Genomic DNA, 26,312 nt, shown 5'->3' on the forward strand with positions numbered 1-26,312 from the left:
GGGCGGCGGGAGGGCGACGGGAGGCAGCGGAGGGGAACGGCGGGGGCAACGCCGGCCGCGCTGCGCTCGGCGCCGCCTCACGGCTCCCCCTCAGGGGGCGGTTCAGCCCCTAACGTGCCCGCTCGTGCGGGGCCGCCTCCCGCAGACACGGGAGAGGTGCGGGTATGTCGGCAGCCCCGCGGCACGTGGTGGCCCCGGTGAGGGGCTCCGGACCTCCGGTCGCGCCACGGGAGCCGCTTTCCCCCGTGGCGAGCGGAAGGGGGGCGGCGGGGGGGAGGCCCGCGCCCCCGGTGCCGCTGCCGGGCATGCGCGGTGCCCCCAGAACATGGCGGCGGCGTGAGGCGGGCGATGGCAGGAGCGGCTTGACAGGCACGCGAGCCGCCGCGGGAGGCTGGGGACCCGCTTCCCGCCCGCCCGGTGAGTGGCGGCGGCGGTGCCGCCCGCAGCGGCGGGGACAGAAGGGGAGGCGAGACGGGGGTCGTGCCCCCCTCCCCGGGCTCCCACCGCGACCTCTGCCCGCCGTGGCCGCACCGGGCGCCGCGGGGAAAGGAGAGCGGCGGCGGCCCCGTCCCCTCGTCACTGTGCCCTTTCTTCCTTTCCGGAGAGTCTCCGGCTGCCGGCCGCCGCCAGCCCTGCCGCGCTGGAGGCGGCAGCGGCTCCGGCCGGGGCCGCCCCGGGCTCAGGCGCCGCGTCCCGGCCTCTCGGAGCTGCCCGCTCCCCTCCTCGGCGGGCCGAGCTCTGGCGCCGCGGGTCCCGCCGCCCCCCGCCCGAGGGATCCCGCCGGTCGCGGGGGCAGGGGCGCAGCTGCGAGGGCGGCGCGGCGGGACCCGCTCCCCGGGCGAGGGGAGCGGGGCGGCTCAGCCTCCCGGCACCGACAAAGCTCCGCTCCCCGGGCGCGCAGCCAGGGCGGCTCAGGAGGTCCCCGACCCGCCGCCTGCCCGCCCCGCCGGTGCCTCCGTGGCGGGGCTGCTGCCGGGACGGGCCCCGCTCCCTGCCGCCCGCCGGCGCAGCGGAGCCGGCGGTGTTTGACAGGAGCGCCGGGAGGACACGCCTCCCCCGGCCGGGCGGCCCCGCTGCCTCCCCCGGCGTCGTCGTCTCCGCTCTCCGGCCGCCCGCCCTCCCGGCCGGGGCGGCGGGGCTGCGCCCGCCCAGCTCCTCGGTACCGCGGGCAGAGCCCTGAGGCTGGCGGGGTCCTGGGAAGCTGTTGTTAACCTGAAACCCGGGATGCACGTTAAAAACTGAGTAGTTCGGAGCGTTCCCTGGTGTTTGGTAAGGGGGTTGGGGGTGCCGCTTTGTGGTTGCGGGGTGGTGGGGGTGGCCAGTTTGGGGGGCACTTGGCTTGCGCTGCGGCACCATTCCCGTTTTCTTTACAGTTAAACTGCATATAAGGTCGCACATGGGCAGCCGACTTGGGAGTACCTTGCATGGGGAATTGTGTTTTCCGTAGATGTGGCATGGTCCAAATGAGGTCGTTAAGGTACGAAGAGTTCTTTTCTTCGTGTTGTGTATCATCACTGTCTTTAGCTGCTGGGACAACCTGCAAAGCCGAGTGCAGTGCTGTCGTAATGACATCGATATTCAAGTTAAATTTTATGCTCAGTTATTCTTTATGAGTAGAGAGACACCTTAAGTGTTTTTAAAAATTGCAGACTAATTACTTATTGCAATTTAAAGCTGAAACATTTCCCTACGGTTATTTTCTGCTTCTCACTGATTAATTAGGCTATAGGAGACAGCCAAAAATAATTCTAAAGCCCAGAAGATTTAATGAAGAGGTGAAATACTGATAACTTACTGAGTTCTAGTAATGTAAACCTTACTTATAACATGCATGTTCTAGCTAATGTTTGCTTTGTGATTAAAACTTTAAAAGCTTAGACTTTGTGTGTATAATGGTAGCTTTTCAGACCATCCTATGTCTGACCTGTAAACAGCTCTTCAAGTCTGACTGGTTATGAATTTTTTATTGTTCGGAGTAGCAGTCATAAACCTTCGGATTTGTAAAGCCTTTGTACTGCACCTTACTCTTTGGAAGTGGCAGAGAAAAAGCAGTCAGTGAGGCAGGCGCTTGGGGTCAGTAACATCTGTGGCACTTGTGCAGATGGGAGGAGTAACGGCAGGAAAGCATTCGCTGTGTTACAGTTATGTTTTAAGATGTCATATTAACATTAGGTAGTAAACAGGAAAGTGAAGCGTTGCAGCATACCAGTTCTCCACGGACCACCGTCAAGTGCTGCTCAGTCCACAGCAACCCAGAGCCCACATGAGTGGGCTCACTGGTAGCGTGTCCAGGGAAGTTACTTGTACAACCAGGCTGCGTGCTTGGGGGCAGGGGCAGCTGGTTTTCTCCCTTAAGGTATCATAAAATGTAAGTACTGTTTAGGGACGATATTACTTGAATATCTGCTCGAGGTCAAAAGCAGCATTGCGGAGTGTTTCCTTTAGAAAAGCAAGTATAACTTTGTTTTCACTAGTGTGAAATTTGTAGCACTGAGAAAGTATTAATTCCAATGTCAGTCTAAAACAATGACGAAGCTTTACTTAAGAGAGAATGTCCAAAAGCCTGAGGCAAATGTAGATAGCTGTTTCTGGCCACGGGTGTCTTTCTCATGATTTTGCTTCGTTGTTTTTTTGCTATTCCAATGGGATTGTGAGCTCTGAGCAAGCCTTGTTTACTCCCTTTACTGTTGTAGTTGATCCATAATGGAGTGGATGTGTGGGGAGAAATGAAGCAATTATCCCTTGACATTAAATAGTATCAGGAAAAGACATTTGTCATTAACTGTCCAGGACACTGCAGCTGGCTTTCTTACTTGTCTGGATACACCGACCTGAAACAGGGATGGGTGAAATACACAGTTATTCTTGAATGTTTTAAGACAGTCTTTGAAAATATCATTTGACAGTCTACTGTAATATTTTCTAAGTGTAAATATAGAACAAACATACTACAGGTAGAGACAGGGATGCTGCTTCAAAGAGTCTACACAAGGGGGGTTGTTAACCAACTCCTTGACCTCCGCAGGACATTTAAAGTTCTGTTCATTCCCACTTGAAAGAAATAGCCTTAGGCACCCAGCATTAGTGCTGATTGCTTCTTCCAGAGATTAAAATCTTAAACGTAAAGGACTATACCATTTGTGATCTCTAAAGTGTAAGACATGCAACATAAGTGGCCTAGAACTCAAAAGATTTTTCTAGCATGTGAGAAAAGCCAGCAAGTCCTGTATGAAGTTATTGAGACTTAATAGAGCAGTTTGTAAATATGAAGCAATGGAAATGTTAAATGGAAAATTATTTGTGCTTGACTGTTACTGGTGTTTTCATTACATGTAGTAGTCCTGGTATTTTTGCAAATACTTTTGATTTTTAATTTGGCTGCTCAATGTAATTTGAAGTCCCAGAATATTTGTTAACGTTCTGATAGGATTTGGTGAATTACTTTTCCTGTGCTTTGTGTTTTGGTATAGAAGAGTGTTTTTACTAATACAATTTGTGTGGCTTCTTTGGAGACTTCTTTCAAGGTCCAAGTGTTCTATAATTTGGTGATACCTTGGTGTGGTAGGAAGCTTTAGTTTTATATGCAATAAAGTTTATTTTTGCATTGTAGCCATGACTGATGATGGTGAGGTACATGGTGTGTGTGAACACCTTTACTTACAATGTCTAAGTGGAGAAGCAATCAATTTGCTTCAGATGAAGCCATTTAAAAGTGCAACAGTTAAGTCCTGAAGTGAGTTGTAGTTTATTTTAAGAGTATATTTCTGTGTAAATACCAGTTTTGTACCTTCACACGCCTGCCAGCTGACTTGACCTGCATGGTCAGTGAGGGCTGACCATATGTACCCAGCTTCTGCCACCTCTCCCTCCTGCAGCAGCAATAGCCATGGAGCAGCAGTGTTGCCTCTTGCTCCTGGGAGCAGCAAGAGATGATTTGGCGAGTGACCAGCTCAGTCCATGTGTGGGAATCTGTTTAAATTCCTCACATTGCCTAAAACTTGTATCTGTGATCTCCTCAAGTGTATTGTCTTTTGGAATGGGCACGGGGGGGGGGGGGCTTGCAGGAGGGGAAGGGTGGCTTCAGGTACCTGAGCCAACAGTAAGCAGGCTCCCCTTTTATCTGCAGCAGGTGTCCTTGGAATAGGACCAAAAAATCCAGTATTTTCTTATCTTAGATCTATATAAATTGAAGAAGTATACGCTTCTTTATGATGGGAAGTTACATGTCTCTCATTTCAGCAGTGGAGATTCAAGACTGATTCATAGTTCTGGACATAGTTTCTTTAACAAAGGCGCCTGCTTTAGGGATAGTGGTTGGTAGTTTTAGGATCCAAATTGGTGCAGTACTAAGTGTGTCCTTAGTGGTTCTTCCATGTGCTCTCTTTCTGCCTTTCTGAATTACTTGCAGAGCCTAATATCAAAATCTTTCTGATATACTAAAACCTTCAACAGAATTCTAGTGCTGTTTCATTTCTTTTAGCAGTGGGGTAGTAGCCTTTCTGTTCCACAAGGAGGTATCTTATGCCCAAACTAATCCTAAAGTACTCTTTCTTTTTTTTTATTTTTTTTTTTTTTTAGAATAATGCTATATGCAGTTTAACTATGAACAGAGTTTTGGACTGTTATTTTTTTTACCCTTAAATGGTATATTTTCTGTGCAGCTCCTCATTTGTATGTCATCATCTAAAAGCAAGCAAGACGTTGCATTAAAGGTAGATGTCCTGGTTAAATAATTTGATTCTAGGCTTTCAGCTTCACAAATCATGTCAAATTCCATTTAAGATACAAAGGAAATTCAGCCTTTTCATGAAAGGGATGAACTTCTTTGATGGAAGTCTTAAGTCTGTGGTCTTCTCAAGGTAATATGATTCCTTTTAGCATAGGGCAAAGATGAAGTTTAGCCTTTCATCCTTTAAGAGGGTAACACCATTTTAATGAGGTGCGTACCTAAAATGAAGCACGTACCGTTATTTATGTACTGTATGGAATCTATCAGAGATTAATGCTGGAAGGTTCAGTGGAAGGAGTGCAGTTCTTGGTGTATTTTTAAAAGCCCATTTAAAAAGCACAGTTTGTAAAAGTGAGTCTTGTGCGTGGAGGAATGTGAAAGGGTATCAGAGCTGCTAAATTTGGTGGAGCTCCTTATTGTCATTACCGTGTCAGAGGCTCAGAGATTAAAAGAGCTGTAGCATGTTTGATGGCACTTGTCATACCAAATCTCATGTATGTGTACTTTGCCCTGGAGTGCTATAAAGAGGCAGACAGCAGTTTTCTGGAAAGGTCAGAAGATATTTCATGATTAAATCCAGTACATAAACAGTGTTATAATTAGCTGGGAAACTTTGTATGTGACATGTAATTTTTTACTTTCAGCTCGTAGGTAAATGTTACCCGGGTCCTTGTCTGAATATTCTCCAGTGCTTAATGGTGTAGGCACTGGGTGGAGGGGGGGGGGGGGGGGGCGGGGATTGCTTCCAGAAAGGTGATCTCTAGAAGTAGCAGAAACGTGATCTCCAGAAGCAGCAGAAAGGGAGATGTTCTGCGTCTGTCCTGGGCTAGAGCTGCACAAAACCAGTGACAGCTCTGCTGAAGAGGTGGAGGAGGTTGTGCTGTTACAGCCTGTTTCACTTGTTTTTTGGTTGTTTGTTTGTTTTTGGTGTTTTTTTTTTTATAGTCTGAAAGTTGTCCTGGGAAGTGAAAAAGAGATACAGATTTGCTCTGGATGTTCCTGATGCTTTGGGTCTTTCATCTTCTTCCATTTTTGAAGAATGTAGCAAATACTACAGCTGAGTCTTTGCAGCTGTCTAGGCCTTTGAGCACTTAGGAGTTGTCTTTTCTGACCTGTCAGCATTTTAATTGCAGAAATGTCTAGCAGCACTGAGTGGTGCTTATGAATGTTTGTCCAAATAGATGAATAAATATTTTGGGTGGCATCTGTGTGGAGGATGAACTCCCTTCCTGTGTAAGGGGGTTAAAGAAGGATTTTCCTTTTTAGTCAGAGAAATAAAAAGTTGGGGAAACAGCACAGCCATCAGTACCAACAGCACAGGTGAGTCCAGTATAGGGATGTGTGCCTGGAGACTGTAAGCAGCTTTATGGGGTTTTATCCCTTCAGAAACATCCTCTGGAAGGAGGAGCTATTGGGAAATTGCTTAAGGGTTTTTTAAGACTGGTTGGTTTGGTTTTGTGCCTTGATTAGACACATTGTTAGTGTGTGGGACCAGTGGAGTTGTCCCATTATGTGAGCCAGGGTACACTGCAGTGTTGCAGCAGCAGACAGATGTGGTGAGGCAAGTTCTTGTCTTTGTTAATATACAGTGGCAGGGAGTCCCAGCCAGCATTATGTTGTTTGGATTCTCAAGTGGGGAGAGAGAAACAGATATGTTAAGTGCTGTTAAGAGCATGATAGCAGGAGTATGTTGCTGCTGACAGCAAGGGGAGGCAAGCGTATTGCTCTGAAAAAAGCTAACTCCACCTGGGGTGCTGGCTGCAGACTGATCCTGTGCAGAAATGTCCCAAGGCTGTTCTCCGTGCCTTCAAAGAAAAAAATAAATTGTGCACACTGTTTGACTTCCATAGATTTCTGCGTTAGACTGAAGTTGTTTGTATTTCTCTAGATATTCTGTAGGATGAATAAAAATCAGGACCACAGGGATGGTTTTGTCGGCTACTCAGTATGTGGAGAGAGCTCTGTTAGATCATATCTGAACAGAGCTTCCTCAGCTCTTTTCAAGTTTGGAGGTAATGTAGACGGGAGGAAGCCAAAGTTGCCTAAGAGGCTGTAAAATCCCCTTTTCCACCATCCCTCCTCTAATTGTCTTTTTCCCCCCTGTCCACTTATCTACACATACTCTGACTGCTGCTTTTAAAGCTGCTGGTATTGCTTGTTGTGTGCCAAAGACAAGCACAGAAAAGCTCTATGGGGATCTCTAGCATCTGGGCATCTCTTCCTGTGTTTGCAACAGCAATTTCTTTTCTCCCTTACCTGCTGTATTTACTCTGTGCTGAAAGCATGCTCAGTGCCTCACAGAACAAATAGTTCAAGAGCTCTCTTCTGTGTCAAAGGAGGCTGAGCTGAAGGCAGAGGAGATGCATTGGGCTGTAGAGAATATTTCATGCAGGTATGTAGCCCTTAGCTAGTGCTAATCATACAGAATTGTTGGGGGGTTTTGTGCATAATATAGTTCGTTTGCTGTATGAAAGAAATTTGAGTTAGGCATTTGAACAAAGCCAGGTTGAATGATGATGATGAATGTTTTCAGGAAGAGTACTCCAGGCTTGAAGGGGGAAGTGGAAAACAGCAGAGGTTTCAGTGAGCTGAATTCACCAAAACGTTTAAACAATTTGTCAAACTGTTGTGCTACTGTAAATATATACTAGTAAACTACTATAATTGGCAGTTTTACTTAAGACAGAAATGCGCTGCAAGCTGTATTTTTGATTTATTTGAATATAACATTAAAATGCTCTTTCATGTGGGAAGACTGGCATTTTAAGAATATTTAAAGCTGTTAATGGCCAGTCAGCCGCTTTGCTGAACTGCTGACTTCACACATACCATTTCCTTTTTCAGGTTTTTACAACCCCACATCTTCTGACTTTTAAAGCAGGATGGGGAGGGAGGGAAAGAGGAGAAAAACTATTTTTATTTTCCACTAGTAGCCAAAGAGCAGCTCTAAACTTTAATTTTAAAAATTGCTTTCAAATTAGTAAATGTTGAATCTACATGACAGATTTCTTTCTGTTGTGCATTGATACAAGCTATGCTGTTTAATTTGGAGACTTTATTTATCTGCTCTTCTCATTTATAAGTATTTATTTCTTGTTTCAGGAATTTTGGGGACAAATATTTGGTCTAAACCTTGTTAAATCTTTGGTCTAAACCTTGTTAGTGTTGCTTTTTAAAATACACAATGCCTTGCTCTGTACTGAATAATACACTTAGTACTGTTTGAGAGCTTAGAGAGATTTCTGTAGTCTTGAAATGTATGACTTACTGTAATTACAGTTGCTCATATTCTAAAGCAGATCGTAAACTTACCTGGAGAGAGGGTAGAACATTTACAGGCAGTGTTTTACTGTTGACAGCTTAAATGTTTGTTTATGCTAATCACTTCATAAATAGTGAGCAGTACACTGTTGGTGACTTTCTGAGGAATTTTGCAAATGCAGAAAATTTCTTCTTGATGTTAAGGCAAATGACATTACAAAATTATGTTTGTAAAGCACTAAGTATCCCCTCTCTTCCTTTAACAAATTAAGAAATATTCAAACTTAGTTGTCGTAATAATACATATGGCTAGCTAATATTTGGTCTTTTGAAAGCCTGTTAACTTGACAAAAGCCTTTCTCTCCTAGCTTGGTTTTTATCAACTAAAAAAGAAGATATATCTCTAGAGAGAAGAGATGTCTCTAGAAATTCAGATATATCAGCTTATTAAAGTTCTGTTGTATGAAAACATGGAAGATTTTTGCTTTCCTTGAAAGAATATAACTTTTTTCTTTTCCTTTTTTTTTTTTCTTTACAAAGAATGTGAACTAAAAGGGATTGTGAATTGGGTCAGGTTTCTTGTCACAACACCAACTGGTTATATTTTGTGTGCATAAATGAAAGAAGACCTGATCTTATGTTTTGTTTTGAAATCATATAAGTGTAATGCTAAATAATATTGATAAGCTTGTGTTACATTTTATGAACTTCTGATTATGTTCATGTAAGTATTTTCTTTTTATTTTAGCCTTTGAGACTTTACTTTTCTATAGTGATGCCACAGTATGTTTAAAAGGTGTAAAGTGATTATCTCTATTGCAGAAATAAGCAAGTATATGCTCTTGTGTCTTGAAGTATACTAAATGAGTCTACACACTGGCTAATATCCTGGAAAGTAAATTTTCAAGTATTCGAGATTTGGAAGTATTGCACCTTATAGAAATATTCCTTTTAAGTCTTAGTCTCTTTATTTGCTTCTTTTCAACCCCTTAAAGGCTTGTGAAAATGATATGAAATAGGGCTTTTATGTAAGAGATAACAGATTAATAGATGATTAGGTTTAAAAAATGTATTCCAGATTCATGAAGGATAACTTTGAAGGAATGCAATGAAGTCACAGTTGTTTGGGAAGCGACTGGTGCTTGTGGGTACATGTTACCCATGCATGGAAGCTGGAGTGGGAACCGCAGCTGCTGGACTGTGTGTCTGTCCATGGAGGAGGCTCTGTAGGTCCTTTTCTTGAAGGGCTGTCTGCAGTATTGTCTGTAACAAACAGCAAGAAGGAGGTGAGGAGCAATAGCAGCGATGGGAGTATGGTGATACTGGCCAGCAGTTGTAACTGGTGTCTTATGTTTCTAAAGGTAACAGCACATGAATGCTGGTGGTGAAAGCAAATGTAGGTCTTGTACTATACAAAAGAGTTGTGGGGGAATATTTGTTTGCTTACATTGCACCTATTCTCTGTCTATAACTGGTTTTGCTGTTCAAACTATGTGTAGTTCTTTTCCCCACTTGTGTATGGAAATTTGACCTGGAAGCATTTGTAAAAGAAAAAGAATGAAGAGAGGGGGAAGTATAACTCCTTTTTTGGACTAAGCCTGAAAAATGACTGCCTGTATTTCAAGCTAAAATTAAGAAGAACTTAAGTGATGCTTCAAAGTGGACGTTTTGTTAGACTCCTCTTCTGTGCTGTTTATCTCTCTAAAAGAATAGCCTCAGTCCTTATCCAGCGGAGACTGCCCTTTGACAACTGTCCCTTCCTTCCCTGAGGACAGTAGTGATGAGGTCTGAGTTACTGCATTTATAAATAAAGCAAACTGGCTTTAAAATTGGTGTCTTTGTCTTACCTCTGGGGGCATCATTGACAGAAAAACCTTAATCTCTTTGGTGGGGACTAACCCAGAATCTAGTGGTTGCTTAGGCTTCTTTTGATTGTTATATTTATCTCCATAATTCTGTAGTATGTATTTTTATGAGCAGGCATGCTGTCAAGATGAACTTGCATTGGGAAGCCCTAAATGTGCATGATTTTTTTTCAGGATATTCGGCTTACTTGAGTGCTTGCTTGACAGTGGGAAGGATAATGCAGATGCGTAGCAGGCAAAACAGAATGATTTTGACATTTTCTGAGATTACTAGCTTATTTGAAATGCAGCAATACATGTCCGTTGAGTAATTCTTTCAAAATGAGAAGAGTAAGGTTAGACAGGAAAATTGTTTTCCATCCTGTTTTCTGACACCTAGTAGTATGTAGTAGCAGCACAGAGAGGGTGAAGGCTTAGGCTTGTCTACTAATATGCTGCTTTCTGACAAAGGGCTCACACAGTGGGAGGTGGCTAGTAGAAGTGATTTGGGCATTAACAATAAAAACTTCAGTAAGGAATTAAAGGCAGATGAATGCTTTCCATCTGTTTTTTTGAAGATGTAACTGATGTAGGGGATGCTAATCACAGATAGAATTCAGTTTACAGGATGAACTGAGATGTAAGTGATGAAATGATGTAAATAATAGACCTCATGAGTGTGGAGATCCTCCGTGGCTCCTTAAATTGAAGATATTTTGATGATGAATCCAATACTGTCCTAGGTTCATGTATTATTTTTTTTTCTCAGCTTTTTCAGTTTCCTTAATTTATAGCAAACAGTTTCTTACTGGTGTCTGATATGGATTCTTTACCACCATTCCCTAAATCAGTAGGTTTTGGCAGTTTTCTGTCTGTAACTGACAATCACTGTGCTTAGCTTAGTCTTTGTAACTTTGGTTTTCATCCTGCTGCTTTGTGCACCCTAATGCCATTATGCTTCATCCTTGCCATTGCATTTCTTTGTTTGCTTATATATACCTGACCTTGTTTTGTTTCATTTTACCCCCTTTGTTTCTAGAAGCTGCTAGATTCATTTCTGAACTCTGGCTTTCTGTATCACTCACTTGACTTGCTTGTCAAGGTGAGCATGCACAAATGCCTTGAACTCTGTCCTTTCTGCGTAATTTTGCCAAAATGTCCCTGGAGGTTTCTTCCCTGTATTCCCTGTTTTCTCCTCTTCTGTGATGGGTGTGCTGTGGGTTGAGCCAGGCTGGTGATGGTGAGCACAGCCTAAGAGGAGTCTTTCTTGGTTAGCAAAGGACATAACTGCCTTGCTTACGGTTTGCAGCTGAATTACGCAAAGCAATGGAAAGCTCTTTCTAGGTTTGTCCCTGCAAAAGAAGTTCCACTTTGTTTCAGACTGATCTGGCTCTGTTTTGGCGGTAACTAGTTTCCAGATTGCTGTAACTGAGCAGCATGTAGCCGTTGCTAGATAGAGGCTCAGAAATACTAGTTTTGAATGTTTTCTGTGACAGCACTATCTACTGAATACTTAGGTGTAACTGAGTTTTAAGTAGCACCTCTTTGAAACAGTAATATACTGTATTCCTGCAGTTGGGATTGCCTCATTTTAAGTAGTGCCTTCAGAACTTTCAGTTGTCTTATATTTTTAACAGGCTGGTGGGCATGCTGTAAATAGCCGATCTGGTACAACACAAGCTAATGAAAAGCTGGAATCCTTTTTATGTTCTGACAGACACTCCGGTTGTGCTAAACTTGATGACTATCACTGCGGGGTTGGAATCTTTATTACTGCACCAAGTGCAATCTGGTACTTCGAACAAAAAGATAAAACCCATGCACTGTTTTGAAGTAATCTGTAAAAACAGTAACTTTGACGCTGCATCACCTTTCACAATTTATAACTTGCAATGGAAAAGCTTTGAAATTTTTTTTTAGTCTATTAAAGTATCAAGTATTTAAAATTTGATTGCTTAAAAGGATTTCTATTCTTAATCCTGATGATCACTTATGCTATGAATGCTATTGTGTAGCAAAACCTGCTTATTTTATGGTAATATTCAGTTTTATTTATAATTGTTTCCAAGTCTCAGTCTTGAGAGTTTTTGTAGTAACCATCCAGCATGTTCACGCACAGCACACACACCCTAAATTAATTCTTCAGTCACTGGCATTTTTAAAACCATATTTAATTAATTTCAGTCATGGTACTTGCACTGTATAAAGTTTTCAACATGCAATCCATCACCATAGTGTGCAAGTTCCTAGAAATTTCACTGAAATGTCACAGTTTCAGGAAAATGCTCAGCGGTATGACACCTATATTGTTATATGTAACATGTATATGTATTTTTTTAGCATGCGAATACAAGATTCAAGAAATTCTGTGTTGATAACTTGTTTTTCAACTTTTTTAAATAACACTGCAAAGCTGTAGCTTCTAAAAATGTTACCTTTGGCAAAATTAATTTTGGGAAAAGTATGCACCTATATAACATTTTTTTAATAAATCTTGATTTTTTTGTTGCAGTAAATTTTAACCTCACGAGAGTTCCTTGAAAGGAAATTATCAAAGAAGATAATTCAGGAATTTGAATGTATTTTTACCCATTATTACTTGAAAAGTTGATGGAAAAGGATAATAAACTTGCTAGCTTTGTTACTTCAAGGCTAGAAAGCTTCAAATGAGTTTGACTTGAATTGAAAATAGTCAAAATTCAAAAAACCTAGATGGTGGAGTAGAAAATCGCAGTAACACACACAAGTTTGTTTTGCTGTTTTACAATAGTTAACTAATCTGGCCCTTCTAGTTTCTAAATGCTACAAGAATGTGTTTTGCTGCTTTTATCTGCAGTTAGCGTTTCCTTAAAAAGTTCTCTGTGCTGTTACAAGTCCTAGTGGGCAGGGGTATCAGTGTGCACTTGGGCCTTTGTGTGGATTTCTTACATGGCTGTTTTGTTCCCCCTTCCACTGTAGTTGTACAAGGTAGTGTGTTTTGCCTGAAGATGTTTAAATTGATGATTATTTAACCCTGTACAAGTGAGGCAGTACATGTGGGTTATGTATAAAAGTCTTCTTTCTTCCGTTTTTCAGTATTGTTTGTTGGGAAAAAAGGAATAAAGCACATTTGATATCCTTCTTTTTATTAGTAATCCACAGAGAATGCAAATAATTATAGAATTAACTGTCTAAATGAAATAAGAGTTTGGGTTCTGTACCCTTGCTACTTTGAAATATCGACTGTTTACATGCTGTTCTTCTACACACAGTTTGTTAAACATTTGCAACTTGAAAGCAGCAAGATCATTATACACCAATACAAAAAAATCCTTCTTTCCAAAAAAAGAAAACCCAAACCCCAACAACAGCCTCCCCCCTAACTTGTTGTATTACTACTCCACAGGAAACTGTTGTGCTGAAAGGAAGAATTAACTGGTCTTTCAACTTCAGCCTTTTTATTGTGAGAGAGGAGATCACAGAAGTGTTACCATGGGGAGAACAGCAGCTAAAGGTAAGGCCTGGTAACTTTTATCCAAGAGGAAAGAAAATAGGAAACCTGCTAAATTATCTTTTTGAAGGTGGTAGTATATTACTTGACAATTACTGTGCTGTTAGATTAAAGAAGACAGTTTATGATACATACTGAATACAGGTAAATTTAAACTTCACATTGTTTTAGAGTAAGTATGCTAAATTTGGCTTATCCTGGAATTCTACAAGTTCAGGCAAAGAGATTTTGTCCTGTGACAGCCTTGAAGCTATTATTCTACTCTAAATTGAAGAATATGTCTAGGTGTGATATTAAATAAAATGTAGTGCTTTATTCTGTAACTGCATATAATTTAGCAGGATGATAACAGAGTAGTACAGGGAATCAAATTTTATCACAGTGAATGGCATTAGCAGCTGTCTCTTCAAGATGAAATAATCATTTTTAAAGAAATTTATTCACAAATGCACAGTGTACTACGAAGGTGTGATTTTTGCTGTGTCATGTCTGCAGAAGTTAATTGTGAGTTAAGTGCTAAAATAGTGAGACTAAAGAAGAAACAAGGGTGTTTGAGTTGGTGAAACAAAGAGAATGTGAAGAAAGACCCACTGTCTGAAACCAGGTTGCTGTTGCTTTTCAAAGCTTTCAGATGGGTAGTCCTCCCCCATAAAAGGCTGCTAACACTTTTGTACTTTTCTTGAGCTTTCCACCTTCAGCTCAAGATGCTTTATGTGCTTGTGTGCTCCCTTGGTAAATAATTGTCTTTTGCTGTAATAGATTTTCTGTAATGGCAGGAGTCATCCATTTAATTGTTGCACCCAGAGTTTATGGAGGAAGCCTATCTCCTTCTTTTGCAGGTTTTCTGCATGGCTGTTGTCTAAATATATGAAAAGAGACACCCTGTTCTGGGCAGATAAGATAAGGATCTCACTAGGGAATCACAAAAAGAAGGGAAAGGAGTCATTTCATATTCACTGTCTTGATATCCTCAACTATGTGGACTGAGGCTCGTGAAGGGTAGCTAAAAGGTGCTCACAACCTTGTGTGGTAGGGAGTTAAGAAGGCCCCTTCCTGAGCGATGGTAAGTCTTGGGCTTGTCTTAATAAACCTCATCTGAAAGCGAGCAACTCTGTGGCATGGAAGAGCAAATGTTCTGTCACCCAAAGGTATTTCACGTCCATCAGGAAGAGACAAGGGTTTTCTTTGAAAAAAGTGGTTTCCTGCTATTTTTTGAACACTCACCAAAGTTCAAGACATTAAGGTGGCTAAGAAATAGCTGCAAAAATATTGGAAGCACGACTGAACTGCTTTTTCCCCACATTTGACAGCAAGCAAACAGCAAATCTGAGAAGATAACACATGTGCCTCCTTATGTAGCACACCATTCTGTGGGAAAGACATGATGCTTGCCAGCACATGAACAAAGGAATTACCTTGATTGTTGAAAGGTTAACTCTTCCCAGAAAGAAGTGTTGTGGATTTTTAAAGAATCTCAGACAAGAAGCTGGAGTTCAACATGGGAGTTTGTAAGAGGAACCGTACACTGGATTATCTGTACCAGACCTTATATTCTAAAGGTGCCTTTTCTGATTGTTGGCTTTCTTTGGTGGTGTTTGGGTTGGTTTTTTTTTTTTTGGCATTCACAAGTCAGTCAAGATAGCTTTTTTCCTTCCTTGTCTCCAATTTTTTGCACGATAGATGTGGTTGCCCTTGCCTGTCTTCTATTGAGTAATCTTATCAGCCAGAAGAATTCTTTAGTTACAGATAGGGTGGGAGTAATGTAAACACATGGGGGTTTGAATTGGTAAGCAGAAAGCACTGTGTTAAATACTCTAATCTTGTTTTGTATCTACAGCTTTAGTTTATGAAGTGCACTGCACAAAAATGGTTAGTTGGTGAACAATAGAATGTGCTGCTTTTGTAATTTTGGTATGTCCTGTATTCTAATCACTACCTCATGAAGCTTTGAAAGTAAGTATTTAGCTTGTATGTATTACAGGCTGAATATATATATTTACATAGCAAATATATAAACTCTATATACTTATATGTATTACTGTATTTTAAAAGCTTTCTTTGAAAATGGTATCCTATTTTTTGTTCTTTTTTTTTTCAGAGAGCTGAGTAGCATGTGATTAAGTAGCATTTCATTTTTGTTCATATTCTGATAAGTGATCTAAAGCATAGTGTGTTTTACGTTGGAAAGTAGACTGAAACTTGTCTCTTTCAAAATGGACTTCATGAACAGAGGAAGATAGATAATGAATTAAACTGACTTTTTTTGTCATCATGAGCTTCAAGACTAGAACTAATAATCTCTTCTGTCTCTAACATGAAAAAAGAAAGTTCCCATTTTCAGGACCACTTTTCAGGTTTCAAGGAATAGTCATCGAATGTGGCTAGGTGAAGGAGATGAAAATACTCTTTGTACCTGCAGAAGTATTTCCCTCTTTCATAACCTCATTTTTGAGGTTTGACCAAGCTGAGGGTCAAATGCTGAAGAAGTAATCAGTGATTCAATATGTCTTCCATGTCTTAATTTTGTTTTCAGTGATCTTTTGAAACTAAATTTACTAGAATTTAGAATATCAAAATTTCAAATATAGATTGGTACACATTTTTAAAAAATGCAATGTAATTAATATTTATAAAATTTGATTTTAATAAAATCTTATTTTCTTTAATGTTGCTTTTGGAAATAAACCTTACGTTCTTATTCACCCTAACTACTGACATTGAAAGAGGCACACCAGGCCAAGACATCATAGCAACTGTGAAGTATAGAGGGCAGGAAAGTTTTCTGAGGTGATAGTAGATACAGGGTATCTCTTGTGAAAACAGGTTAGTACTTCTTGTTGCTTGTAGTTTTTCACCTGCTTAGACAAAACACTCCAGCTTTGTAACAGTCTTCCCAGTGTTGAAGACTGGAATGCAGAAAAGCAAGTGGACTCTTTGAAAAAAACAGTCTTGGTTTTATTCAGACTTAGTTTTGAATGCTTCTGCATGAGCTGGGTAAGTTGTACTTGAGTGTTTTTAGAGTAAATTTCTGGCCATCAAAAACAAGCAGTAGTGATGGTACTTTGAGTTCATTATATGGCTGAGGATGCCTCCACCTCAAATGAAATAGATTTTTAAAGTGCTATTGAGGAATCCATTTCTTCTCATTAATGTCATCATCTCTTCTTGTTCTCATAATTTTCTAATGGCTGATGATAAGAAAAACATGTTTTCAAGGGTGTTCAATTTCAACATTCATATTTGCTGTGATATTTGTGGGATAGGCACTAAACCAAACTAGTACAGGAAATAAATAATTTGGGTGGTGGCTGTCGGCGAGAACTCATCTGGTGTCCAGGCTGTGGTTTTTCATTCTTTCACCTGTTCTTGATGTCTCATGAAAGGCTGTGATCTTGTTTGAAATCTGGCATTGTTGGGTAGATACTCTTTCATGACTTGTCCTTTCAAGTTTTGGGTGTTCACAGGAAACAGTTATTAGTTCTTTTCTTCAGTAAGTCTCTTATGTGGGTCTCCATTGGATTTCCTCTTCTGAAATAAGTAGATTGGGAAGTTATCTATTCTGTGAACTGTCAGCCTCATGTGTGCAATGGTCTCATGACTGTTTCAGGGAAAGCCTGACTAACTCAGCTTGTAGAACATCACAAAAGGCTCTGCTGGTGATTGCCACTGCTCAGTAGAAAACTAGCTGGATTCAGTTCAATCCTAAAGAGGCTGAAGGAGAGGTGGATGTTAACCTTGTGTCTTGTTGTTGTTACTGAACTAGCTTTAACACTACCCCTTTCTCAGATTCCCACTGGCAGTAGTTGTGAGGACGAAGGGTGTCCGCTTGGGTGTGTTAATGCCCTACTCCTGAGTAAGTACTGGGATCAGAGCTCTGTGCGTGTCATCCAGAAGCATTTCATCGGGTCCATCTGAAGAATTTTTCTTTGGGAACCTATCAAGTAGAAAATGTCGCAAAGCAAACTTTTTCCAAAAGAAAGAGCCTGTAAGTCAAGAAAGAAGACTGTCAAGGAGTAGACATAGCATTTTCTTTCCTTTTCAAAGGAACTGTGGTACTCTCCATGCCTGCTTTAGGAGATATTAATATTAACAGGTTAATATTTTTGCAGCATATTTTGAGCAGGTATGTAGCTGGAGGTATATTTTCTAGGACTGTGGGACCTGGATTATTCCTGAAAGGTGTCTTGACTCTGAGTACACCAACAGGCTTTAATGTCCCTGACCAACCCCACCTGGGGCCTCTCCCCACCCTGCTCAGGTGCAAGCCAATCAATAGCTAAAGACTTAAATGTGAGTAAATCCAGGAATCAGCTATCAACACAATCTTTGGATACAAGCGAGCCATCCCTTCACATGTAACAGTTCAGGCTAACTAGGATGACCCAAGGCATGAACTGAGGTGTATGGCTTCCCAGAGGAGCAGCCCCATTCCCAATGCTGAGGCGTTCGCAAACCAAGAGAGTTATTCTGACACACAGAGGCTGATAACCTTTTTAAATCTGAAAATGTACTTGCATTTGGTTGCCAACTCGGTGTCATATTTTAATTGTGCTTGAGCCAATGAGCGTCAAAAGCAGGTCACCAAACCCCAGTGTATTTTAAAGACTGAAAGGAACATGTGGAACTGACTCCCTCAGTTCTCTCCATTCTGGCCTCCCTGTATCCCTATGTGTTTTATTCATGCTGAAATGTGACAAAAAAAGAAATATGACTGACTCCTTTCTGTATGTGTGGGGAGATGAATGACAGAGAAGATAGATTCTTCTGATTTTGGGGTTTTTTTTATAAATAACTGACTTGCACTGTGTTGCTTGCATTTGAATATTGAAGAATTTAAATATAGAATGGAATCTTTAACTCAGAAATACGCTTTGAGCGTGGGTTGGTTTTAGTTTTTTTCTTGTTTCTCAGTTCATAGTGGTCTAGGCAAGATTTAAAAAGATATCCAGTGATCTTCAGGATCTCAAATTGCATGTAGCTTGAGTAAAGCTGTTAAAAAATTAGGGCAGGGTTGCTCTTTGTGGAGCTAATACTACATTTTCTGCAGCTAGATTTATTCTGATAATGTAATATAAGTCGACAAAAGCTCTGCTTTTTCATGCTGTACTTCTCAATATGTTTTGAAAGAAAAATAGCACACTGATTAAATTTATAGTACTAATACCTTTTTGACTATGCACTGAAATGAATAGAAGTATTTGGAATAAGGCATTTTGTATTGTTTGAAAGCATTCTGTGTTATGCTGGACATCGTTATGATGTGAATATTACATTTATTATGTAATGGAATCTTGTCTTTTAGATTCAAAGAATATTAAAAAAGAGAAAGATGGACAGAATCAGCAGGGAAACAACACATCTTTAAAAAGTGGTAGGTATTGCAGCTGTCAGGTTATTAGTTAAGGTATCCTAAAAGAACAAGTGTGTATTTGGATTGCACCAAATCTTTGTACTTTGTATTTCCTGAAGCTTTTTTTTTTTTTTTTTTTTCAATCTCTAGATGTTATAACATTGCTTTTGTCTAACTGTTAAGAAAGTATGTTTTGGTACAGAAAATGATGGTTGAAACTGCTTGACTTGAGCCTCATACTTTTACTAGTCAAAACAAGTAGCCTTTGGGTGTATAATCAAAGATGCTGTGTAAACATGATTATTTTTTTTTTAGCTCATTACTGATTTTTCTGTTCTTCTCATCATGTGTTTCCCAGTTGCATGCCTTTTCTGCTGCAATTATCTTCTCTTTCCTTAATATGTTTGCTGGCACCAAAGAAACCCAAAGTCTGAGTTTTTAGGATTGCTAACTGGATTGAATTGTCAAGGATTTTAGTTTTACTTTAAACAAATTCTGTCTTCAAATCAGTTGTGTTTATTATAATAACCTGAGGAAACTACACACTTGCCAGAAATGATCCAGCTTCTTATCAAACTTAGCCCCTACTATCCTCAACAGGTGCAACAAGGCAAGCCTATACATTGAATCGCTGGCAGTTTAGCTTTTGTGGGCTGCAGTGAGAGAGCAGCAGCATCCTTATATACCCTTTGTATGTTCATATTGGTTGCTTGAATTTGGGGCAGTAAGAAGTGTCGTGAGTACTGTTGACGGAAGCAGAAACCTCTTAGAGTTGTTAATTAGTTCTCAATATCACTGGGTTGCTTAAACTCTTACTCTGCTTACATTTCCATGCCCTCAGACTCCTAATAGATGGTGTGATTCAGAGCTTTTCTTGAGTACTGACAGAGGAGTCCTTACAAATAGTGTAGTCACTGGACAAATGTGCTGAGATACTGACACCATGGCTGGGTACTTGGGGTGATGGCTTTGCATAAAAGATACATTATCCTGTTACCACCAGCCGTAGTACACTCTTCTGCAGTGTAGGAGGACCTCCAAGTCAAACTGGACTCAGGTAGCATGTCTGTGTTTTAAAATAATGTTGTCTGACATGACAGAGCCCCATAAGACATCCCCCACCGGCAAAGTGCTTTTCATACATAGATGAGATAACAATATTTTGAGTCACTGGAAGACACCCCTGCCTCCTGTGGTAGAGAGCAAGGTGTTGAAAAAGCTTTGTGGAAAAGCGGGGCTAAGCAGGCAAGACTTATTCTATCATCTGTTATTCCACTCAGGACTATGCTGTTAATCTGGTGTCTGAGCATTGAATTTACTCATGAATTCTAGTCCAGGCTCTGTCAAACACTTAGATGAGTGCCTTGCTCAAAATCATCCAAGATCTCTGATTTGTCTATAGATGAGACAGAGATTTTTATCCTGTGTTTTTGCTTGTTAGCGGCAAGGAAGAGGAGCGAGTGTCTTGATGCTGGATGAAGAAAGATGCAATACAATGCTAACAGGAAACCTCCAGAGTTTTCAGGGGGATGTGTGACATGAAAAGTTAAAGAGAAGGGGAGATACAGAGATATGAGAACTGGTGAAAAAGGAAACTAAGGCAGAGAAAGACAGGAGGAGGAGAAAAACTCTAATTGAATGATCACAACATATAGAAGGAGGTACATGGTATAAAGCAGGGTATGAAGTACCTTACAGTTAAAGTACTATGTGTGCAAGAGTATGTAAACCAAAATTAAAAGGAAACCTCATCTCTGACCAAGAGAGACTGTGGGATAAAGACTAGAAAAGGTACATCTCTGCATCAGAAGTCTCAGATGCATGCCAGGGGAACCTAAGGATGAGATGAGAAGACACAGGGTGCTCCGTCAGCTTAAACAGTGTTTAGGCTATGGTGATACTGTATTAAACTAACCTAAATAAACCAGAACCTTAAATTCTGCCTACCTACAAGTGACGCTTAACTCAGAGCTTAAATTTTCAATTTAAATTTTGTAAAACTTTGACTTAAATGAAGATGAGGCATTAAGTACAGTAGAAGACAGGGACCGGTTCAACAAACTGGCCTTTCATATAACCATGGGAGCAGATGGGATGCCTCCAAGGGTGCTGTGGTAGTTGACTGTTGTCACTGTGAGGCTTCTCTCATTTGGTCATAGTGATAGGGGCAGTTTCATGGTGACTGGAAAAGGACAAGCAGTATGCCCAGTGTCAAGAAGGACAAGAAGCGAGCACCCGGGGAATTACAGGCTGGCCTGCCTGTCAGTCTTCAGGAAAACTATGGAGAAAATCCTCCTGGAAGTCATTTCCAAGCAAACAAAGGACAAAGATGAGGTTAGGAACAGCTGAGATAGATTTGCTGAGTGTGAACCATGCATGACTGATTGCCTTTTGTGGTAAGTGATTCTGTAAACAAGGGCAGAGCAGTGGTTCACCTCGACTTTAGCAAGGCTTTCGGTATAGTTTCTGTAGTGTCTTTTCAGCCAAACTTGTGAGATGTGGTTTGGATAGGTGGATGGAAATTGACTGAACTGCCAGACGGTACAAGGTCCACCTGGCAGCTGATAGCTAGTGGCGTTTCTCAGAAGTCAGCGTTGGGGCTGATGCTATTTTATGGTGTACTGGCAGACGGGGATGGTTGGACAGGAATTGCTGTCAGCTAGTTTGTGGGCAGCATCTAACTGTGAGGTGTAGCTGGTCGGCTGGAAGGCAGAGCTGCTCTTCAGATGGACACCCCCCCCCCCCGCTGGAGAAATGGGCTGGCAGGATCCCTGTAAGATTCAAAGGCAAATAGAGAGCCTCTCCCACTCCTGGGCAGACTGGAGCCCTGTTAGCAGCCCAGGAGGGAAGCTGGCTGCCTGGAAAGCACTTTTGCAGGGAAGGCCCTGGAATCCTGGCAGGCAGCAAGCTGAGTATGGGCCAGCAGTGTGCTCTTGTGGTGAAATACGTCAACTGCATACTGGGTCCTGTCAGCAAGACTGTAGGCGGCAGGCTGAGCCGGGATTTGCTGCTTTTTCGTATTTGTGAGACTGTATCTGGAGTACTGTGTTCATTTTTGAGCTCCCCAGAACAAGGAAGGCACTGCTATACTGGAGCAAACTGGCTGGCAGTCCACGAAAAAAAATGAAGGAGCTGGAATGCAAGATGTAAGCAGAAAACTGGTACTGAAACTAGAAGAATGATTTCTTCAGCCGAAAGAAGAGAAAGCTCATGGGAGATTGTCTTGCTATCTTCAGTTACCTGACAGGCAGCTGTAGAGGGTTCAGAGCCAGGCTTCTCTCAGAAGTGCAGTGAAAGGATGAGAAGCAGCAAACACTGGCTTGGAGCACAAGAAATTCACACTTGATGGAAGAAAAAAAAAATCTTCACTTTGAGGGTGATGGAACCCTGAAGGGGCAGAAGGCTGAACTATAGACCTCCTGGGGTCCCTTTTAGCTTGAGTTACTTTGTGATTGGCAGGTCTGACAAGAAGCAATAGGGTATTTATACAACATTGCAGGCAACAAGGTTTGTTGACCCATGGGTCAACAGGTATTCCCTGTTTCTTGTATATGCTGATTTGTTCTTCACTGTGAAAATTCCTTTCTCTCTCTAGTTTATACTTCACTGGTGGGTTATAAAGTTTTGCTTGTTGCATAATGGATTTTTTTGTAAGCTGTTTAATTCAGCCTGCAGGTTTGAGTGGGAAGAGAACTGCATGTTACGTCACTTAGTGGGAGCTTATTTTCTTAAGGATTTCTATTTCTCAAAAATCACATGTTTTCAGGAGCTTTAGAATTAGAAATATATATAAAACAACTGCTTCTTTACATGTGCACATGGAGAATACAGAGAAGCTTTCTGCATAGAGATTTTTTTCAATGTGATTATCTTCCTAGACATGCATCTTACATGTTGCAAGCATACATTCATCTCCTATTTCTATGACTGCAGTAATTAAATGATAATTAGCACCATCTCTGAGAGCCTGGCTTTAATTTAATACAGTGTATCTTCACAGGTGGAGAGGTTCTAATTTAAACTTCAGGTCATTTCTGCCTGATGAAAGAGGTTTTGATACTCAGGATTTAAAGCAGGGAGCCAGGCAATGCTGTTTTCCTTTTGGCTTTACGTGCAGCTGACCGCTTGTGTTACCTTATGTGTCTTTCTAGTAAATGTTCCCTGGAAAAAAAAGCCGCTATTTTGTTTCCCTCTGGAGTCATCCCACCAAATTTACAGTCCTGTTGTAATAATTGAGATCATTTGGGAAATGCTGGTATATAGAGATAATTTTTTTGGAGAAGGTGAATGGGGTTTCTCCTGGTGAAAGCTGCTGTCTCTGAAGTATCTACATTTATATGGTCCTTAACACAGTGAGGCTGTGATTTGTGATTACAGCTTTTACATCATGTTAGATCCGAGACAGCTGGGATGTGGCTAACGTGGAGTTTTTTTGGCTAGATTTAGTTTTACTTTAATCAGAGTTTTACCTTGGTAAAATTTAAAAAACAACTTTTTTTTTTTTAAAAAAAACCACAACAGAAGTCAACCTGAAGTGGAAACTGCATTATTAGACTCAAAGAAGACTTTTTAGAAGATGAAACTTTGCTAGCAATTAATTGTATTTAATTTTGGCAGCCTCCTTAGCCTGTCAGTGAAAAGAGCAATGGATCTTGAGGCTGCTTTCTGGAGAAAGCTCTGAAGAGTCGTTTTCCTGAGCATGCCTTCCTGAAATACAAATATATAACATATGTTTAAGTTAATTTGCCCTGCCTTTTGCAAGTAATACAAATTTGATGTAACTGTATAAATGTGCAAATAAAATTTCCATTCCAAAATAAGTGGATTTCCAAGATACTGTATGGAAACGTCTTTGTTACCAGCCTACGTACAGTTCAGACCAGCACATTAACAGCTTTTGTGATTATACTGACTTGTTACGTAGCTAACAACCCCATGGCCTCTGCAGTGCCAAGGACAAATCACTCGTACACTTTTGAGTCTGTTAAGCTAAAAAAAGAGGATCTCAGCAGGCCAAGGGAGTAGTTCCCTTCTGCTTGAGGCACTATATATTTTCAACTCGGTGCTCTGCTAATGCAGGCAGACTGGGTTCGAGCCACCACGCATCCTTCAGAGAAGCAGTGTGCGAGTGCTGGAAAATGCTGCCATTTTCTGGTTGTTTCTTTGCTTCTCTCTCCTGTGCCCAGTGGCGTTTTGGAAAATTACTGATATGCCTGGTGCGGTCCTTCCATTGTCACGGAGAATCTTGCGACAGGCTGTGTGAGTGGTCATTGCTGGGCCACTGGGTGGCATCGCTGCATCATTTTGGGGTTCATGGATGTTTTACTCTTCAGGAACATCAGCAAGATGCCAGCTGTCCAAACAAGAAAAATAAGCAAAAGAGCTCACTTAGATAATTTAGGAACAAAAACATGAGCTGTTCCGTTGTAGTTTTTCTCTTGCGCTTCATATTAATGTAAGTAATGCTTGCTTATATCTTTGACGTTAGTACTTCATACTGCTCCATTCATGCAAAACTGATAACACCGATTAACTTAAATGCAGATTACACTCACCCATGCACATAAACAATGACAATATTAACACTGGAAAAAATACCATGATTCTGTTGCTGAACATTGCAATAATATTTACCCGACCAAAAGAAACCTTTACCAGACTTTAGATGAAAAGAGGCAAAGATGCAGTTGGAAGGCTGTGCTAATCCTTTTGCTTTCTAGTGGACTGGGGGTAGTATATATAGAAATAAATACATTTCAACAAAATCTACATGTCCATGTTTTTCAACATATATCATCTCAGTATTCCTATGAGGTTATCCTATCAGTCCTGCTGTTAGGGGATCTAATACAGAAAGGGTAATATGATTTGTATGAGGATGCTTGGAACGTCCTTATGCAGAGAATTGAATCTAGGTATCCTGACTTTTATCTTTGTATGTGGACAACAACAAAACCCCCACAAAAAATAATCTGGAAGGTTTATATTGATTTTGCCTATTTTGTGATTGCACCTATGAATTAACGGTGCTCTTAAAATTCTTCAAGGGTTGAATGTTTTTCAAAGGTGGGTTTTCCATTTGAGAGTAATCCTGTTCTTGAAAAAAAAAGATTATTCTATAAGATAGTTGGGGTTTTCTGTCCCTTTCTTTCTCTAACTCCCCTTTTAACTTAAGTTGCCTTTAAAAATGGTCTGTGTGGGTTTTTTTGTTTTTTTTTTTTTTCTTATGTCTTCCAGAACAGTTTAATTGGGATGACTATCTGAAAGAGACTGAATCAGTGGCTGCTCCTCTACATTGTTTCAGACAGGTATGCCTGATACTATTTTGCAAGTGTGTGTACGTGTGTGTTACAGGGTGATCCTAGAGCAATTTTTATGTTCAGACTGCTTGCAAACTTCCCATTTGACTTCTTTTGATCTGGAGTTATCAGTAGCTTACAGTTTTGGCAGATGCTAGCTGCTGAAGTTTTTCATACTTGGTGTCCGCCTCAAGCCAAACTTTGAGGGTTTCATTAAAATTGTAGCTTTGGACTCTGTTTTCTTTTTAAAAAAGACTAGTTAATGAAAACCGCTAGGCTTATCAGAGTTCAAAAGTATTTTCTACTTTTTCCAGTAATCTTAGAGGTACCATAGTTTTAGTGAAAATTAATTTGGCTGATCATCAGAGGAGCCTTTCTCCTGCCCCATTTTTGAAAGAGTCCTTTCAGTTCTGGCTAGCTACAAGATGTATGTGGGTGTGTAGTGGAGTTTATTCACCACTTTTCTGGATCTCTCAAATATGTTTAATTTTGTCTCTTTCTGAGCACAGTGCTTTTTTCAAAGGAGTAACAGATACTGAAGTTAAAAAAAATAAATCAAGAGGAATATATGGGAATACAAAGGAAATACTGGATTTATAATGAAGGGTGTTTAATGTACTATTTCATATTCTATGCTCTGCCCTACAAGCTTGGTTTCCCTGCCCTCCCCGCAATGGTTTGGTATGTAGTTGCAGATGCAGTTTGAATCTACCATCTTGTGTGAGCTAATGACCTCCGGTTATTCGGCTCTCTGGAGACTGAGTCGACCTCTGCAGGCATCTTTTTCACTATTGAAGGAGCTGGGGCCACTGTTTTTCCAATCTGAGGAGCATCTTAGCTGCGTAAAGTTAAATAGGATGAGTTTTGGTCTGTATGCCTTCACTGTGTTAGGAAAATAGATGCTGAAGGAATTGGATAGTTCAGGTTGATAGAACTGTAATAGGTGTGACAAGCGGTGCATGTCTAGTTTAGTGGATTGGACGTGTTCAGAAAGGTATCTTCTAGGGTTCATTGGTAGTCTGATGATATTGTAAATCTTACTGGCCTCCATTGGCGACCAAACAAAAAGCAACGCAAATGGAATAGTCTCAGGAGAGGAACCATCACTCAGTGAATCTGTAGTTGTTGCAGGAATGGAGAACAGGGAGAGAGAAATGCAGGTGGGAGCATTTCCTTGTAGTAGATCTTGAATCTCAGCTTGCTGTTTGCAGATGAGGAAGGTCAAAGAGCCCCTCACATGCTGCTTTTGATGAGAGATGGCTAAGAATAGTAGTGCCCAAAGCTCTGTTTGAGTGCAGCTTCAGAAATTAATTCTACAGCGCGTGTTTTTCACAGTGGA

At 41.0% G+C, this 26,312-nt stretch overlaps 1 protein-coding gene across 8 annotated transcripts in view; it reads left to right on the forward strand.

Moving 5' to 3' along the window:
• Positions 1-26,312, forward strand: part of SCML2 (Scm polycomb group protein like 2) — a 96,373-nt gene that overhangs the window by 22,589 nt on the left and 47,472 nt on the right. Inside the window, exons 1-5 of one of the 8 annotated variants that reach the window (XM_080377137.1) lie at positions 427-1,269; positions 13,220-13,327; positions 14,635-14,883; positions 18,627-18,695; positions 24,912-24,982. In XM_080377137.1, the coding sequence (XP_080233263.1) occupies positions 14,823-14,883; positions 18,627-18,695; positions 24,912-24,982 (201 nt within the window). In that variant the 5' untranslated portion in view covers positions 427-1,269; positions 13,220-13,327; positions 14,635-14,822. The other 7 variants (XM_080377136.1, XM_080377140.1, XM_080377141.1 and 4 more) reach the window with 7 other exon arrangements.

Source organism: Falco punctatus, assembly GCF_963210335.1.
Source record: "Falco punctatus genome assembly, chromosome: 2".
NCBI classification, from domain to species: Eukaryota; Metazoa; Chordata; class Aves; order Falconiformes; family Falconidae; genus Falco; species Falco punctatus.